The sequence below is a fragment of the Athene noctua genome, chromosome Z (assembly GCF_965140245.1).
Source record: "Athene noctua chromosome Z, bAthNoc1.hap1.1, whole genome shotgun sequence".
In the NCBI taxonomy this organism is placed as follows: Eukaryota; Metazoa; Chordata; class Aves; order Strigiformes; family Strigidae; genus Athene; species Athene noctua.
This window is the reverse complement of record NC_134077.1, coordinates 81,412,885-81,429,933: the sequence shown is the minus strand read 5'-3', so window position 1 is coordinate 81,429,933 and position 17,049 is coordinate 81,412,885. Positions and strand designations below refer to the sequence as shown.

Genomic DNA, 17,049 nt, shown 5'->3' with positions numbered 1-17,049 from the left:
GCAAGTACAGCACAGAATAGTATTCATCAGGTTTTCTGGAGACACAGCACAGCAAGACAGAGGGCAACAAACCATACAGCACACTTTCATCCTCAAATAGGTACAGATGTCTTACCTTGAGTTTTTCATTCTGTGTTGTTACTTCCTCAAGATCCTGGCGTAGTTCCTCTAACTCACTGAGGCGATTCCCAGCAAGCTCTTTATTCTCTTCCAATTCTGCATTCATCTCCTCAAACTGTTGGATATAAATGGCTTGTAAATCCTACTGCTAATGTATCAGCTGAGGGTACTTATTAAGCAACTGTTTATACAGTAACAGAAATTACATACTTAACTGTCAGGTAACATTACCAAGTGAAACAGAATCTACTTTCATCAGGTCTGTTTCATAGGTAGGAAACTTGTACACAGACAAAATGGCTTGCCCAGAGTCACAGAGATTTGTGTCAAAGGAGGTATCTAATTTCTATTCCAATCTATGGACCTATACATAAGCTCTCCTTGACTATATTCTTCCCCTTGCCCACAGGCAAGCCCCTGACATTACCTTGCGGGCATTAATGGTGATTGTGCCTCCATAGAGGCTGCTCCCAGCTCCATACACCTTGTAGCCTTTTGAATTCACCTGCAAAAAAAGCAACAGATTTAATCAATACCCAACTAAAGGTCAAAACTGCTGATACAACAAAGTCAAGACCAAAGATGGTACACTACGGGTTCTCCCTTCTCACAGCATAGTACCATGTCACACATATCAAAACTACACCCATTTCTCTGGTTTCCTGGCAAAGAGAAAGGTGCTTACTCGTTCCAGAACATCTGCTAAGTGCCGGTTGAGCCTCTGCTCCCTCTTGCGTATCTTGTCAATATCCCACTGAAGGTCATCAATCATAGTCTCCAGAACAGACACCCGAGATTCTGCTGTCTCCACTCTCTCTTGCAGCTTGGAGAACTGCAATCAAAAGAGCATTTCAGCCAGCATATTGAATAAAATCAATGTTTTCTGAGACTGCTAAGTATTAATTTTTCTCTTATACGTCATACCCTGGATTCATGTGCTTTCCACCCATCTTTTGCTGGCTACAGACTACCCAATGAATTGTCCTGAATTTTACATTGGCTGAATCCCACAGTAATGATAATAAGACAAAACTGAAAATGAAGAAACAGCAAGAAGCTGGTAATATCTGGCAGAACAGAGGCAGCCACCTTCAGCTTATTTAAAGGCGCTTCTTTTTTTCAGATCTTTTCAATCCACATGTTCATCTACTCCACAGATCACTGAAATGCTTGGTTGTCTAACACTGAGCAAGGCCAGTGTTAACATAGTTTTTAAAGGAACTGAAACCTCTGAAACAAATACTACCAATAATGCAAATCTGTTAATGACTGGGATCATCTTACAATTAATGTCATTTCACTTTCATATACGGCAGAGAAAACAAGGAATCTGAAACAACACCAATGTCATGTCAGGTGTCTTGGATGTCTACACAACCTTAGCATCACCTTACCACCTCCTCTGCTCTGTTTTCTTTTTAAATTAAATCCATTAAACTCACCAGTTTGGTTATACTTTTTCATTCAGTGATATAACAAGCAAATCAATCCAAATGACACAGAAAAATCTATGTACAGTTCTCCACAACAACCACCCTTTCCATAACCTTTGTTCACAACACAACTTTCAAACCGTGTTGCTCCTGTCCCTCTCTAAGGCAATAACCTGCTTTCCAAGCTATAGTAATGTGGTGGGTTGTCCGTGGCTGGATGCCAAATGCTCATCAAAGCTGCTCTATCGCTCACCCTCCTCAACTGGACAGAGGAGAGAATGCAATGAAAGGCTCGTAGGTGGAGATAAGGACAGGTTGAGATCATTCACCCATTACCATCACAGGCAAAACAGATTCAACTTGGGAAAACTAACTTATTGCCAATGAAATCAGCGTAATGAGAAATAAAACTGATCTTAAAAAACACCTTACCCCAACCCCTTCCTTATTCCCAATTTCTCTACTCCCCAGTGGCATGGGGGGATAGGGAATGGAGGTTGTGGTCAGTTCATCACACCTTGTCCTGCTGCTCCTTCCTCCTCTGGGGGACAACTGCCCACACTCCTCCCCCACTCCAGCACGGGGTCCCTCCCATGGGAGACAGTTCTCCATTAACTTCTCCAGCATAGATCCTTCCCACAGGCTGCAGCTCTTCACGACCTGCCCTAGCGTGGGTCCCTCCCCCGGGGTGCAGTCCCTCAGGAACAGGCTGCTCCAGCGTGGGTCCCCCACAGAGTCACAAGTCCTGCCAGCAAACCTGCTCCAGCGTGGGCTCCTCTCTCCATGGGGCCACAGGTCCCGCCAGGAGCCTGCTCCAGCACGGGCTTCCCACGGGGTCACAGCCTCCTTCGGGCACATCCCCCTGCTCCGGGGTGGGCTCCTCCCCGGGCTGCAGGTGGAGATCTGCTCCCCCATGGACCTCCCTGGGCGCAGGGCACAGCTGCCTCACCATGGCCTGCACCACGGCCTGCGGGGGAACCTCTGCTCTGGTGTCTGGAGAATCTCCTCATCCTCCTTGTTCACTGACCTGGGTGTCTGCAGAGTTGTTTCCCTCACATGTTCCCACCCCTCTCTCTGGCTGCAATTACTCTCACATAGTCTTTTTTCCCCTTCCTTAAATAAGTTATCACAGGGGCGCTGCCATTGTCACTGATGGGCTCAGCCTTGGCCAGCAGTGGATTTGGCTTGGAGCCAGCTGGCTCTGTCAGACACAGGGGGAGCTTCTGGCAGAGTCTTACAGAAGCCACCCCTGTAGCTCCCTGCTACCAAAACCTTACTATGCAAACCCAATACAGGCAAACAAAAATGATTCTAAGCAGGAACCTAAAGCAGATTTCTTTCTCTCTCCTTTTCATACCTCCTGAGACATGATCCGGTGCTTCTCCTGAAGAACATCAGCCAGCTCCTGCAGCCGTCCATTTTCATGTGAGAGGTAGGTATTAAGCTCCAGGACTGCTTCTTCCATCAATGAAATGTCTGAGAGACACATAAAGAAAAGCAAATGACAGAAATCAAGGAAGGCTGGTTTTAATTCTTAAACAGCAAAGAGAGAAAAAAGAAAACAGAAAAGGAAATTTCTGGGTTTAACTTATGCTTACTGTATTGCTCCAGCAGGTGGTTCCTGAGAGTCTGATCTCCAGCCACACAAAGCTTTGACTTGCATTCACTAAGCAATAGGCTCTGCAGTTTAACATACTACTCATTTCTGATTGTCAATTGCCATCCCCTAATGTCAGAGATCATTCCAACTGTGTTAGTAACAGCAACACAAAACATGCCCTTGTAACCCAGTGACACCCTAAAGCAGATTAATATGTAAACCTGCAACAACAGGTAGCTTGAGCTAACATACCAGATGACAATTAACAACAAGTGAGGCTCACACTGCACTAATGCTAATTCTACTACAGAGTTTAAGACTGCCAACTAAGGAGAGTAATGCTTTGCTACAGCACTGCTACACTTGCCAGAGCTCCTTGATTAAAGCATCCTTAATCAGAGCACTCTGGATAGAAGGCAAACTGAAGATGAGTTGATATTCCACCTGAATTTTAATTCAAAAGACTAAAATTCTAACCTTAAGCTAATCAAGTTTTTCGGAGAGTCGAGTGTCCACTGAATCTGCTACATTAATTTTCAGAAGCTAGTCATTTGGCTTTCTTCTGCTGTGTTCAAAATTGATGGCTACACTTGGCATACTGAGATGTTAGATGGCTACCATTTTGTTCAAAGCTCAGTCGAAAGAGGACCTGGTTATTCCTACACCTTTTACTAAACTGCAAGTGAGAAGGAGTCCAACGTCAGTTTGCAATACTGATTTCACTTCTTTACTTGTAAGCATGAAGACTTTTACTCAGTGGCTGAGGACAGCTGCGTGATAAGATTCAAATGTAATATGCAACTTATCAGGTGCATGAACACACTACCGGCAGGAACAAGCCTTTCCTTAGCCCAACACACTGCAGAGTTCTCAGCATTCCAATTTAGAGGCAGTTATTATACATTTCTAATATGGTATTAGTCTTTATTAAAGGTTTTGGTTACTGAGAGTTTGTAAAGCTAAGCTAATTTATTTTAGAAAATCAATGAGCACGAGAAGGACTAGGCTTTAATGCGTACAATGCAAAATCATGTCTAAGATGGGAATAGGTAAGGATTCTTGCCTATCAGCCAGGGATCAGCACCTTGGTCATACCTCCACTATTCAGCTTGTGGGACAGCACATCCACTTTCTCCTGCAGCTTGTCATACATTGTCACAATCTGGGCAACAGCACGGCGGGAGGACTCTACACGCTCCTGCAGCTGAGATTCTATCTCCTCACTAGTGCTGCTGGCCAGAGTGGCTAGGAAGGAGAACGCTGGCTCCAGTCCTTCACCTGGGAACAGAAAGAGGTGTAAAAAAGTAAGTGTGCAACATATCACTAGTCTTCACAACCAGAGAGTTGTCACCCTTTAGAAAGGGACATCAACACTGTCCACAGCTGAAATCCATCTTTTCCACTGCCGCCAGCCAGACGCCTCACCTCGTTCCCTCTCATCTTTGCGCTCCTGATTACTGTCCGAGTCTGGTTCAGGTTCTGGTACAACCAATGCTTTTCTTTCAGACAAAAGGTCTCCAAGACCTTGGTCCAGGTCAAAGCGTTTAAGGATGATGCGGATATTTTCATCAAACTGAATAATGAAACAGGGAAGACAAGACAAAGAATGGATGTGAATAAAAGGTGTGCAGTAAAACAGTAGAAGAGACAAAAGAATAATATATATAAAATAACAAAGCATGTTACTAACCTGATTCCAGTACCGATTGATAATCAGCAGAGAGGCATCATCAGTGGCCTGCCGACGCTCCAGCTTCTCAATGTGCTCCCGTAGCTCATCTTCAATGGCTTGCCGCTGGTCCAGCATCTCTGCTAGTTTCCGGTTCTTGGTCTGTAGGGTTCGGATGTCCATCTCCTCCTGTGCAGAAGCACAAGGCAAGGCACATTTCACACAAGCCAGATCACCATGCTCACACAGAAAATGGACAAATATTTTTGTTTCCAGATGAAAAATACGCAAGAGCTTGAGTGAGGGTATGCAAGGAAGACATACCGTTGAAGAAACGCCACCAAGTTTAATGGTCTCCACTGTGGTCCCCGAATCTTCAACCCCCGCCTTCTTCTCTGGAGGTGCAGAAGGGCCAGGCTCTCCAGCTGTTCTTTTATTGCCAATTCCAGACATGGTGACCAAAGCATATAGACTTCCACCTTCTCGAAGTTCTTCCTGAACATTAAAGAACAGTATTAAAAAAAACCCTAGCAAACACACATCCAACACAATTAACTCAGAGTTTTAAACATACTGATCCATCACAGCAACAAGATGCTCAACACAGTACAGACCTGTCCTGGTTCAACTAGGATAGGGTTAAGTTTCCCCAGCAGAGAGAGAGAGAGGGGGAAGGGATCCCCAGCCGGGTTATTCATACCATGCTGAGGGTTATTCATACCATGCTGGCGTCAAGTCCAGGGGCGGGAAACTTTGATTATACTTTCTCTTTGGCTTTTTGGTGGCGGGACCCACGCGTTGGCTTTGTTCCGTGACCATTTTGCGGTATTTCTCTGTATATCGTTTGTCTTGTTCACTGTTATTGCTGTTTATTGTTGTTATCATTGCCACTGTTGTTGTTCAGATTGCTTATTACACTGTTGTATTAAATTTCTTCTTATTTCAGCCCGGGGTCTGTGCTTAACTTCCAGCCCGACCGGCTGAGGGTGGGAGAGCGACAACAGCAACATGCTCTCCGATCCCGGCAGGGGTTAAACGAACACAGCCGTTATTGGAGCACCAACATGGGGCTGAAATAAGAATAAAAAGGGACAGACCCTGACCAGAGCGTGATAGAGCATTCTGCTGTGTGTAATTTTTCTGTTTGTATTTGTTTGATAAGAAAATGTTTGCAATGCTGGCCCACTTGTTTGTGTGGTGGGGCTGGATTAATCCTTATATCCAGTGTATGATCCCTGTGGTGGCGTTTGTTATCGGTGGAAAATGTATAAAGGGTCTTATGTTGTTATACGGGCTATTGAATGCTTATGCTGCCTTTGTATCGCTGGGGGGGGTGGGGGGGTGGGCCGGTACCTGTTTGCCGTTTGGGCTTTAGTTAGGGGTCTCACCCCCTCTATGGGCGCGCCAGGGGAAGAGATCCTCTCGGCTTTGGGGAGTTTCAATTATCCTTGGAGCCTGCAGGCCAGTGTGATTGTGGCACAATGCTTTCTGATGTCTGCCTGATTTCGGTTTTGGCCATGCAGCACTTCTCTAACAATAGCAGTGCCCGGAAACCTGCCCCGAGGTCAGATAATAGTGAGTGGCAAGGGGTGTGGGAAAAGATGGGCAAAGGCCTGAGTCGGTGGGCACACCCAGTGCTTTGGAACTTCACTCCTGAGCAAATGCAGAGCCCTGAGAAGCTGATGGAGTGCTTAGAAAGTGTGTGTTACCAAACTGGCAAAACCCAGGAGACACAAATCGCTGCAATGTGTTGGGGACTTGCCCATGCCTACCGTGTCCTCTTTAATACCACCCACTGCCCTCAAGGGGAAGAAAAGGCTACAGAACCTGAGAGTGAACTCACTGAAACTGCCTGTCCCCCCGGTCCAGATACTGAGCCAGTCTCAGTCGCCTCCACCAGCACAGCAGCTGAGCCAGAGAGCCAGGCAGTGCCGGTGTCAGTCGCCCCGATACAGAAAACAAAATATACCAGAAAGTCAGTTCACAAAGTGGGGGATGGGGAAGAGCCAGACCCATCACGGGAACAGCAGGAAGGGCCAGAGGTGACTGTCAGATCTCTGTCCCCGACTGAGCTGCGAGATATGCGGAGAGATTTCGGCCTCCTGGGAGGCGAGCAGATTGGCACCTGGTTGCTCCGATGCTGGGACAATGGAGCCAGTGCTTTTGAGATGGAGGGGAGAGAGGCCAAGCAGCTGGGATCTTTGGCCAAGGATGCTGGCATTGATAGGGAAATAGGGAAGCAGACTCAAACCCTCAGCCTTTGGAAGCGACTCCTGCTCAGTGTAAGGGAGAGGCACCCCTACAAGGATGATATCCTATGTCAGCTAGGCAAATGGACCAGCATTGAGAAAGGCATCCAGAACCTCAGGGAACTGGCTGTGTTTGAGATGATCTATGGTGATCTGAATGATGAGCAGTCACCCACGGACCCAGATCAGGCCCCTTGCACACACCTGATGTGGCAAAAGTTCCTGAAGAGCGCACCAGAAGCACACTCGAAAGCATTGGCAATAGTGTCCTGGTGGACAGACACCCAGACTCTAACAGTGGATGGAGTGGTTGGCAAGCTCCGGCAACATGAGGGAAATCTCCCTTCATCTCAACATTCCCTGGTCTCAGCTGTGGAGGAACTGTCTCAGAGGGTCCAGAAAATGGAAGAGGACATGTCCTACACTCCACCTGCACGGGCTGATGTCTCAGCCATTAGAAGTAAACGTTTCCCCACCCAAGAGAAAGGCAGCAGAAGGCACACACCACGAGGCACCCTGTGGTTTTTCCTCCGCAACCATGGAGAAAACATGAGGAGGTGGGATGGACAGCCCACTGCCGCCCTGGCTGCACGAGTAGAGCAGCTGAAAGGGAAGACCATCACAAAAGAGGAGTCCTCCAAGAAGAGCGCAGCTCCAGTGTCCAGTCAGAAATCCCCCAGGCAGAACAGAATGGCTGACGTTATGTCTGACCCTCTTGAGGGGACCAGTAAATCATTCTTGAAGAAGTGAGCGATGATGAGCAGGATTAGAGGGGCCCTGCCTCCAGCCAGGTGGAGGAAAGGGATCATTGGATTTACTGGACAGTGTGGATCCGATGGCCTGGCACGTCAGACCCACAAGAGTATAAGGCTTTGGTGGACACTGGCGCACAGTGCACCCTGATGTCATTGGGGTTGAATCCATCTGCATCTCCAGAGTGACAGGGGGATCCCAGCAGCTGACCCTACTGGAAGCTGAAGTGAGCCTGACTGGGAAGGACTGGCATAAGCACCCCATTGTGACTGGCCCAGATGCCCCGTGCATCCTGGGCATAGACTATCTCAGGAGAGGGGACTTCAGAGACCCAAAAGGGTACCGGTGGGCTTTTGGTGTAGCTGCCCCGGAGGAGGTTGAACAGTTGTCCACCTTACCCGGCCTCTCAGAGGATCCCTCAGTGATGGGGTGGCTTAAGGTTGAGGAGCAGCGAGTGCCGATTGCTACCAGGACGGTGCACCGGCGGCAGTACCGCACCAACCGAGATTGCCTGGTCCCCATCCATCAGTTGATCCGTCAACTAGAAAGCCAGAAGGTGATCAGCAAAACTCACTCACCCTTCAACAGCCCTGTATGGCCAGTGAGAAAGCCCAATGGCGAATGGAGGCTGACTGTGGACTACCGTGGCCTGAATGAAGTTACGCCAGCGATGAGTGCTGCAGTGCCGGACATGCTGGAGCTCCAGTATGAACTGGAGTCGAAGGCAGCCAAGTGGTACGCCACGCCTGACATTGCTAACGCGTTCTTCTCCATTCCGATAGCGCCAGAGTGCAGGCCACAGTTTGCGTTCACTTGGAGAGGCATCCAGTACACCTGGAATCGATTGCCCCAGGGGTGGAACCACAGCTCCACCATTTTCCATGGACTGGTCCATACTGCACTGGAGAAAGGTGGGGCTCCAGAACACCTGCAGCACATTGATGACATCATTGTATGGGGGGACACAGCCGAGGAGGTCTTTGAGAAAGGGAAGAAGATAATTGAAATCCTCCTGAAGGCCGGCTTTGTCATTAAGCAAAAGAAAGTCAAGGGGCCTGCAAAGGAAATTCAATTCCTAGGGATAAAATGTCAAGATGGGCGTTGCCACATCCCAATGGAGGGGATAAACAAGATCACAGCCATGGCCCCACCAACCTCTAAAAAGGAGACTCAGTCTTTCCTGGGCGCTGTGGGGTTCTGGAGGATGCACAGCCCCAACTACAGCCTGATTGTGAGCCCTCTCTACCACATAACCCGTAAGAAGAACGGTTTTGAATGGGGCCCTGAGCAACAACAATCCTTTGAACAGATTAAGCAGGAGATTGCCCAAGCAGTAGCCCTCGGGCCAGTCCGGGAAGGGCAGGAGGTTAAGAACATGCTCTACACCGCAGCCGGGGAGAATGGCCCTACCTGGAGCCTCTGGCAGAGAGCACCTGGGGAAACCCGAGGCCGACCTCTACGCTTTTGGAGCCAGGGATACAAAGGCTCCAAAGCTAATTGCACACCAACTGAGAAGGAGATACTGGCAGCGTACGAAGGAGTTCGGGCTGCCTCAGAAGTGGTCGGCACTGAAACACAGCTCCTCCTGGCACCCCGACTGCCGGTGCTGGGGTGGATGTTCAAAGGAAAGGCCTCCTCCACGCATCATGCAACCGATGCCACGTGGAGTAAATGGGTTGCATTGATAACACAACGGGCTCCAATAGGGAACCCCAGCCGCCCAGGGATACTAGAGGTGATTACGAACTGGCCAGAGAGCAAAGATTCCGGGATGTCACCAGAACAGGAGGTGACACGTGCTAAGGAGGCCCCACCATATAACGAGCTGCTGGATGAGGAGAAGCGATATGCCCTGTTCGCTGATGGGTCTTGTCGCATTGTGGGAAAACATCAACGATGGAAGGCTGCTGTGTGGAGTCCCACACGACGGGTCACTGAAGCTGCTGAGGGACAGGGTGAATCCAGCCAGTTCGCAGAGGTGAAAGCCGTTCAGCTGGCTTTGGATATTGCTGAGGGGGAAAAGTGGCCGAGGCTCTACCTCTACACCGACTCGTGGGCAGTGGCGAATACCCTGTGGAAATGGCTGCAGCAATGGAAGCAGAACAACTGGCAACGTAAGGGCAAAACCATCTGGGCTGCTGAAGTATGGCAGGACACTGCAGCCCGTGTGGAAAACCTCGCTGTGAAGGTGCGCCATGTGGATGCCCATGTACCCAAGAGTCGGGCCACTGATGAACATCGACACAACCAGCAGGCAGACCAAGCTGCTAAGATCAGAGTGGCTCAGGTGGACTTGGGACTGGCAGTGCAAAGGTGAACTGTTCATAGCCCGGTGGGCCCACGAGACCTCGGGCCACCAAGGTAGGGATGCAACATACAGGTGGGCTCGAGATCGAGGGGTGGACCTTACTATTGACACCATTGCAGAGATCATCCACAGATGTGAGACGTGTGCTGCAATCAAACATGCCAAGCGGGTGAAGCCCCAGCGGAATGGAGAGCGATGGCTGAAATATGGATATGGAGAGGCCTGGCAGATCGACGACATCACACTGCCACAGACCCGCCACAGGAAGCGCCACGTGCTCACGATGGTGGAAGTAACCACTGGATGGCTGGAAGCTTACCCAGCGCCCCACGCCACCGCCCGGAACACCATCCTGGGCCTTGAAACCCAAGTCCTGTGGCGACACGGCACCCCAGAGAGAACTGAGTCAGACAACGGGACCCACTTCTGAAACAACCTCATAAATGCCTGGGCAGAAGAACACGGCATCGAGTGGGTCTACCATAGCCCCTACCACGCACCAGCCTCTGGGAAGATCGAGCGCTACAACGGACTGTTAAAAACCACATTGAAAGCACTGGGAGGTGGGACCTTCAAAGACTGGGACACGCATCTAGCAAAGGCCACCTGGCTAGTCAACACAAGAGGATCTGCCAGTTGAGCTGGCCCGGCTCAGTCGAAACCTCCACGTGCCGTAAATGGGGATAAAGTCCCTGTGGTGCGCATGAGGGATATATTGGGGAAAATGGTCTGGTTTAGTCCTGCACCAGGCAAAGGTAAACGCAAACCCATCCACGGGATTGCTTTTGCCCAAGGACCTGGGTGTACCTGGTGGGTGATGCAGAACAATGGAGAGGTCCGATGCGTACCACAGGGGGACTTGATTCTGGGTGAGAACATGCCGTGAATTATGCTGTGCCTTTGTAAATTGTTGTTTTGTTATTGTTAACTGCTAAATGGCAGCTGGACATGACGCAGATGGGATAGAATAAAGGGGTGGATTATGTCCCGGTTTAACTAGGATAGGGTTAAGTTTCCCCAGCAGAGAGAGAGGGGGAAGGGATCTCCAGCCGGGTTATTCATACCATGCTGATGTCATGTCCAGGGGCGGGAAACTTTGATTTTACTTTCTCTTTGGCTTTTTGGTGGCGGGACCCACGCGTTGATTTTGTTCCGTGACCATTTTGCGGTATTTCTCTGTATATCTTTTGTCTTGTTCACTGTTATTGCTGTTTATTGTTGTTATCATTGCCACTGTTGTTGTTCAGATTGCTTATCACACTGTTGTATATTAAATTTCTTCTTACTTTAACCCGGGGTTTGTACCTCACTGCCAGCCCGACTGGCTGAGGGTGGGGGAGGGACAACGGCAACGTGCTCTCTGGTCCCGGCAGGGCTTAAACCAACACAAGACCACATAACTCAAAAGGTTTTGGAAAATACTGGTCAAACATTAAGTCTTAAAAGACGCCACTAGGATTACCACTGCTAACAACGAGCTGATGGGAAAAAAATCCACTGATCTGTAATGCTGAAATGGAAGCATTTATCATGGTTTTGGGGAAAAAATATTCGTGCAGGGTCAGTCTCTGCTTTTTTTGATCTCTCTCTGTATTAACAAAAATGATCAGGGTTAGACTCTAGCAAGCAACTGAGACTGCGTATTATGTGGCATCAGTTCACTTCATGCCAATCAAATTGTTCTTATTATATCAATATTCAAATTCAGTCAAAGCCAAGGGCAGCAATACCTTGAAGATGAGGCCTGAAAAAGCTTACACAGAGATCTTACAAATCCTATGGAACTGAACAGTGATTCCAAGACAAGATTTGTAAAGACCCATTTGAAGATTTTTCCCGTGTATCAGGAGAGACACAGACAGATTTGAAGTTTATATATTCCCAAATTAATGCAATCTGAAAAGCTCTGGACTACTAGTTACAGAATCACAGAATACTTGGGGCTGGAAGGGATCTCTGCAGATCACCTGCTCCATCCCCCTGAATAATGCAGGGTCAGCCAGCGCAAGTCGCCAAGGGCCTATAACCAGTCAGCTTCTGAGTATCTCCAGGGATAGAAACTCTGACGTGTGCCGGCATAACCTATCCCAGTACTTGATGACCCTCAACATTAAAAGTTTTTTTTATGTTTGAACAGTATTTCTTGCAGTTCCCTAAAATATTTAGAAAAATACCAAGTATCTCCTTAAAAGCTTTCTAAAACAAATGTAGCAGATATTGATGGAAAATGAAACTAATTAGATCTTCATTAGATGTAAGCAGCCTTCTCCCATATTCACTGATGCTGTGCCAACGCAATCCGCAGATCCCTCTCTACCTCTAAATTAAATGCAACCCAGAAGTAAATGAAAAGCAGACCATAAGTAAGATTTGTATTGTTCCATTTAAATTTATAATGGCATTTACAGTTAAACCAAGGGTTACAAACAGAACCTGCCAGTTCTCATGTAGTAGCTTTACTTGAGCTATTCTGCTGAAAGCAATAAGGCTACAGTATTTTTAAGATTAAGCTGGTACACTGCTTTGCCAAATTTTATCACTTAACAATAACTTTAGCTTAGCACTGCCCTTCACCATATGCAAAATAATATAAAGAATATTTCTAAATGAGTTACCGAAACAGCACATACAGTGCTCCTGTAACCTGTCTTTTAATGTAAGTATCAAATACATGTCAAAAATTAAAAATAAACAACTTCCACTTAACTGTTTTCCTCCCTTTAGCATCGGAATTCAGTGGGCATTGATGTTAGCTGGAATGACTAGGCCACTGGAGGGGATGGGAGGAACAGCTGTCACTAAAAACATCTGCTATCTGTCAGTCCAGCAAGACACCAGTGACATTCATATTTTTTGTCCACAGACAAAATATTTCTTCTTCTACCTCCTGACACCATCCCTCACAGCTCTAGCTTCCCCTCTCCCCACTACTCACTTCCCTACGTACTGTACACCAGGACCTGACACACTAATTTTTCGTAACCACAGACACACTTTTTCCTTTAGGAATGCAACCTTACTCTCAGTCCTAGCCTATTCACATTCTCCTCTCCCCCAAAAAATCACACTGACTCACCAGATTGACTGTCCTCCCTACCAGGGACTCAGCTTCAACTTAATCCCCCTCTTATCGTTAAAACCATCTAACACAGAGACCAAAATACACCTCTACCTGGCACTCCCCACATCTATCACTTGCCAAAAGTTATCTACTCTGACCACCAATAATCTCCTGCAGAGAGCAAACTTGACACTTAGCCACTCATCTACAACCCTGTTCTGCTGCTTAAGGATACCAATTAAACTCAGACACCAGAGTGAAAAGAGCAGGCGTATTTTACTGGTGATTAACAGTGTAATACAGAAAACATGCAGTAAGAAAAAGCAGAATAGTGCACTTGAAGCAGCAAACAGGAAAAAACAGGGTAATGCATTAAATCATTACTACAGGTGAAAGAGAATGGAGATTAAGAAAGATCCATCACCACTTGCATACGTTACCATCATGCAGACCCGCAGTGGCTGGGCAGCCCCGGTCACAGCGAGGGTTTGCAGAGCCTGTCCCAGCAAGGGGGAAATCCTACGCGGTGCCTCCACCCGTAGGTGAGGCTGCCAAAGTCACTGCAAATGGGCCCAGACTTATAGACCAGAGATCGACAGGCCAGAACAGCTGGCACCTTTGTTTTGAGAGGAAAATTTTTGGTTTCATTCTCCTGTTGGATTCCACCCAAAGCCTGGCCAGGACTCGGGGGGGAAACCAAGGGAGTTTCTAACAAGGCCAGATACGTGGGTTCTCAGTCTTGAACAAGGCTGAACAAGGGAAGTTGGATACATTCTCTCCTCACTACTGATTCTATTTTGTCTAAGCTGCAGCTTCATCTTTCACTAGCGAGTTCACACACTTTATTAATGATTACATACTAAGTTCACAGCTTCGGCTTGGGGCCTGTTGTTCAGGCTTCAGTACTTCAAAGCTTTAGCACTTTTTACATCGGCATAAGTGGGTTGTTGTAACAGTACAATACCTACTAGCACAATGGTTATCAGTTATCAAATATACAGGATTCATCTATAGGTCAACTCTGGCTTGGGCCAGTTGTCCAAGCCTTAGCACTTCAAACCCATGCCCACCAACTGTGTTTGAGCCTTTTCATAAGCTCCTGGCACCTCTGGTCAAAAAACCTTCCAAAACTCACCATTCAGTTTCCTACACACACCAACCACTCTCTACATTTTCATTTTTTGTTCATATAACCCGCAGCCCTTTAGACTACCACAAAAACCTGTCGTGGCCGCCCATTCAAGTCTGACAGACTTCCCCCAGAAACACTGCATAAGGCTCCACATCGTCCACACGGAACAAGAAACCCACTCCAAGTCGCCACTGACTCCCCAAGCACAAGCAGGGAGCCACTTCGCTGACCCCACACACTCAGAGACGTGCCCTAACACTGTTCCTGTCTTCCACGCTCTGCGGGGACCCCCCACGCTCCTGCCACTGACCCCACGCGCACCGCGGAGCCGCCCACACCACCAACCCGCGCCCACCGCTGGACAGCCCGCCCGCTGCGCGCCTCCGGGCACTCCGGCACTGACCCCCGGGCACCGCGGACCCCGCACCCACGGCTGCGGGCAGCCCCGCACCCACCGCTCCTCCCCACGACAGCCCTAGGCCCGTCCCCTCCTTCACGGGTGTACACGGCCTCCGCCCCCGAGAACCCCCGTGCCCCCGCACCCCTGGCTCCCGGCCCGCCCCTCCCCAGACACCCGCCGCGCCCCGGCCGCCCCACAGACCCCACGGCCGCCCCACAGACCCCACGGCCGCCCCACAGACCCCACGGCCGCCGCCGCCGCCTTGCTCCGGCCCACCGGAAGTCGCTGCCGCCGCGGCGGCCCAATCCCGTGTGCGGCTGAGCAGGCGTCACGCAGCGCCGCCCCTTCCCGCCGCCATTTCGCCCTCACCCGTCATGGACGCCCCTCGCGCTGCCGCTTGCCCTCGCTCGACATGGCCGCCGTTGCCATGGTGCCGCCGCGGCGCCTGACGCTGGCGCCCTTACCCGTACGAGAGATGGCCGCAGCCGCCCGGGCAGCCGCGGGAGGCGGCGCCGCTCTGCGGGGCCCGGGGAGGACGGTGGGGGCCGGGCCTCTCGCCGGGGGCGGGCGAGGGGTCGCCCAGCGCCTGCGCCTGCGGCCCTAGTCCCGTTCCGCGGCGACACCCGCCCGCCCGCGCGGCGCTCCGCGGGTAAAGTGTAGGTAAACTTTTGTAATGCACGTAACGTTTACTTACGTAAAATGTCTAAAAATACGTACACCGCGAAGGACTGGCGCCAACTAAGATTGAAATAAAATTTTAGATAATGCAGGTTTAAAGTAAAATTTTAATATTTTAGATTTTGTATCTTCATCTCTGCCCCTCGTTGTAGATAAGCACGAAAACGCCTACAAATATCGTCAGGTTCGCAGAGTTCCCGTTTTATTTATCAGTTTAAAGTAGATTTGTATCTTAAGCAACTGCAAGCTTTTTGTGCAGGTGCGGGGGTTCACTTTCTTCATCTCCACAGCAGCTGTGTCCAATGGGAAATGCAGAAAAGGCACAGTCCCCACCCTGCAAATCACAAATCTGGGGCTGCTATGCCCAAGAGCAATAGACTAGCCTAGTAATACACTACAGGACTTAAGGCTGAATGAACATCTGAATCCTCCAAGGAAATACAAAGCTTACCTATGATTTATTTTTTTTCACCTGCAGCTGTCAGGACGAGCTGGGTGACCCAGTTTGCTGTCTGCTGCTGTAGCCTTGTGAGAAAGTGTAAGAGCAGCTGGGATGGGGAAGTTGACCCGCTTGGTTGAAGTCTGTATCTACGTTGTACTGTAGCATAAAATAAACTTCAAGAACAGAACTGGAAATGCCGAGTACCTCAGGGGATTTTTTTCAAATGTTGCATTCAAACCTCTCCTAGCTATTAAAAAAAAAAAAAAAAAAAAAGCCAAAACATTTGTTAATGTTTGCTTTCCACCCACAGCATTTCCTTGCTCTGGAGACGCCTTAACTGAGTAAGAAAAGGTTGGTAAGTCATTGATTCTCAGTGCAGCCAGTCCTTGGCCAAAACGTTTGAAAACAAAAGGAGCTTTTTTTTAATTGAATTGAATGTACTCCAAATCAGGTCTTCAAGTCAGTATAGCTTTCAGACCTTGTGTTTTCCCTCCCTCTGCTCTAGACTGGGTTTTTCTCTTCTCTACATATTTTTTTCTGAGGTGTTGATCCCATGCAGACTAGCTTTACATTATCACGGGAAAATTGCAACTGAAATGGAGACAGTCACAGCCTTTTATTGAATTTCACATCTGTGTCTCTTATCTCTACGTGTTTCAGCATTTCCTCTATGGGGAAAGAGAAAGCCATTTCCTGCAAAGCACCCTCCAACTCTTGTACCTTCCCTTCCATATCTGTCTTAATTACCATGCTTTAGATAAGCATTGAAACCGATCTTTGACCTGCTTGTTTATACACTGCATACCGCATTGTGTTTGGGCCTGCCCTAAACCGGGGTTTAAAAGGTTTTTACAGCCAGCTAGACTGTAATGCTAAAAAATAAATGGCTGTGCATCGGGATACCTGTGTGGCTTTCCAAACAGCCTTAAAACTCAAGACACAAAGATTGCTCTCCTCCTCCCGTCCATTACCACTCTGATTTTACTTAACTCCAGGCAGTCATTTCCTCTGAGCAGAAATACTTGCTCCCCTCCAGTAGAGGGAATATGCTGTTCCCCTTAGTGTTGTTCATAGATTAACTGTAACGTCCTTGTGAATTGTTATGCACAAACAATTCAGCACACGTGGGAAAAAAATACAAGCACATACATGAGCACCAAGGAGAGAAAGAGACGGAATATTAATACTTGGATTAATACTTGAG

The 17,049-nt window shown here is 48.6% G+C and overlaps 1 protein-coding gene across 3 annotated transcripts in view; it reads right to left on the bottom strand.

Annotated features, from left to right (window-relative positions):
• The window catches only part of RNF20 (ring finger protein 20), a 28,923-nt gene extending 13,900 nt beyond the window's left edge, over positions 1-15,023 (bottom strand). Inside the window, exons 1-9 of one of the 3 annotated variants that reach the window (XM_074932319.1) lie at positions 14,967-15,023; positions 5,147-5,317; positions 4,844-5,011; positions 4,579-4,726; positions 4,249-4,431; positions 2,911-3,029; positions 806-952; positions 548-625; positions 116-235 (exon numbers count right to left, since the gene is read on the bottom strand). In XM_074932319.1, the coding sequence (XP_074788420.1) occupies positions 116-235; positions 548-625; positions 806-952; positions 2,911-3,029; positions 4,249-4,431; positions 4,579-4,726; positions 4,844-5,011; positions 5,147-5,275 (1,092 nt within the window). In that variant the 5' untranslated portion in view covers positions 5,276-5,317; positions 14,967-15,023. Of the gene's footprint in view, positions 1-115; positions 236-547; positions 626-805; positions 953-2,910; positions 3,030-4,248; positions 4,432-4,578; positions 4,727-4,843; positions 5,012-5,146; positions 5,318-12,839; positions 12,915-14,926 lie in introns of those variants that run through there. The other 2 variants (XM_074932321.1, XM_074932320.1) reach the window with 2 other exon arrangements.
• Positions 15,024-17,049: the final 2,026 nt, after the last annotated feature.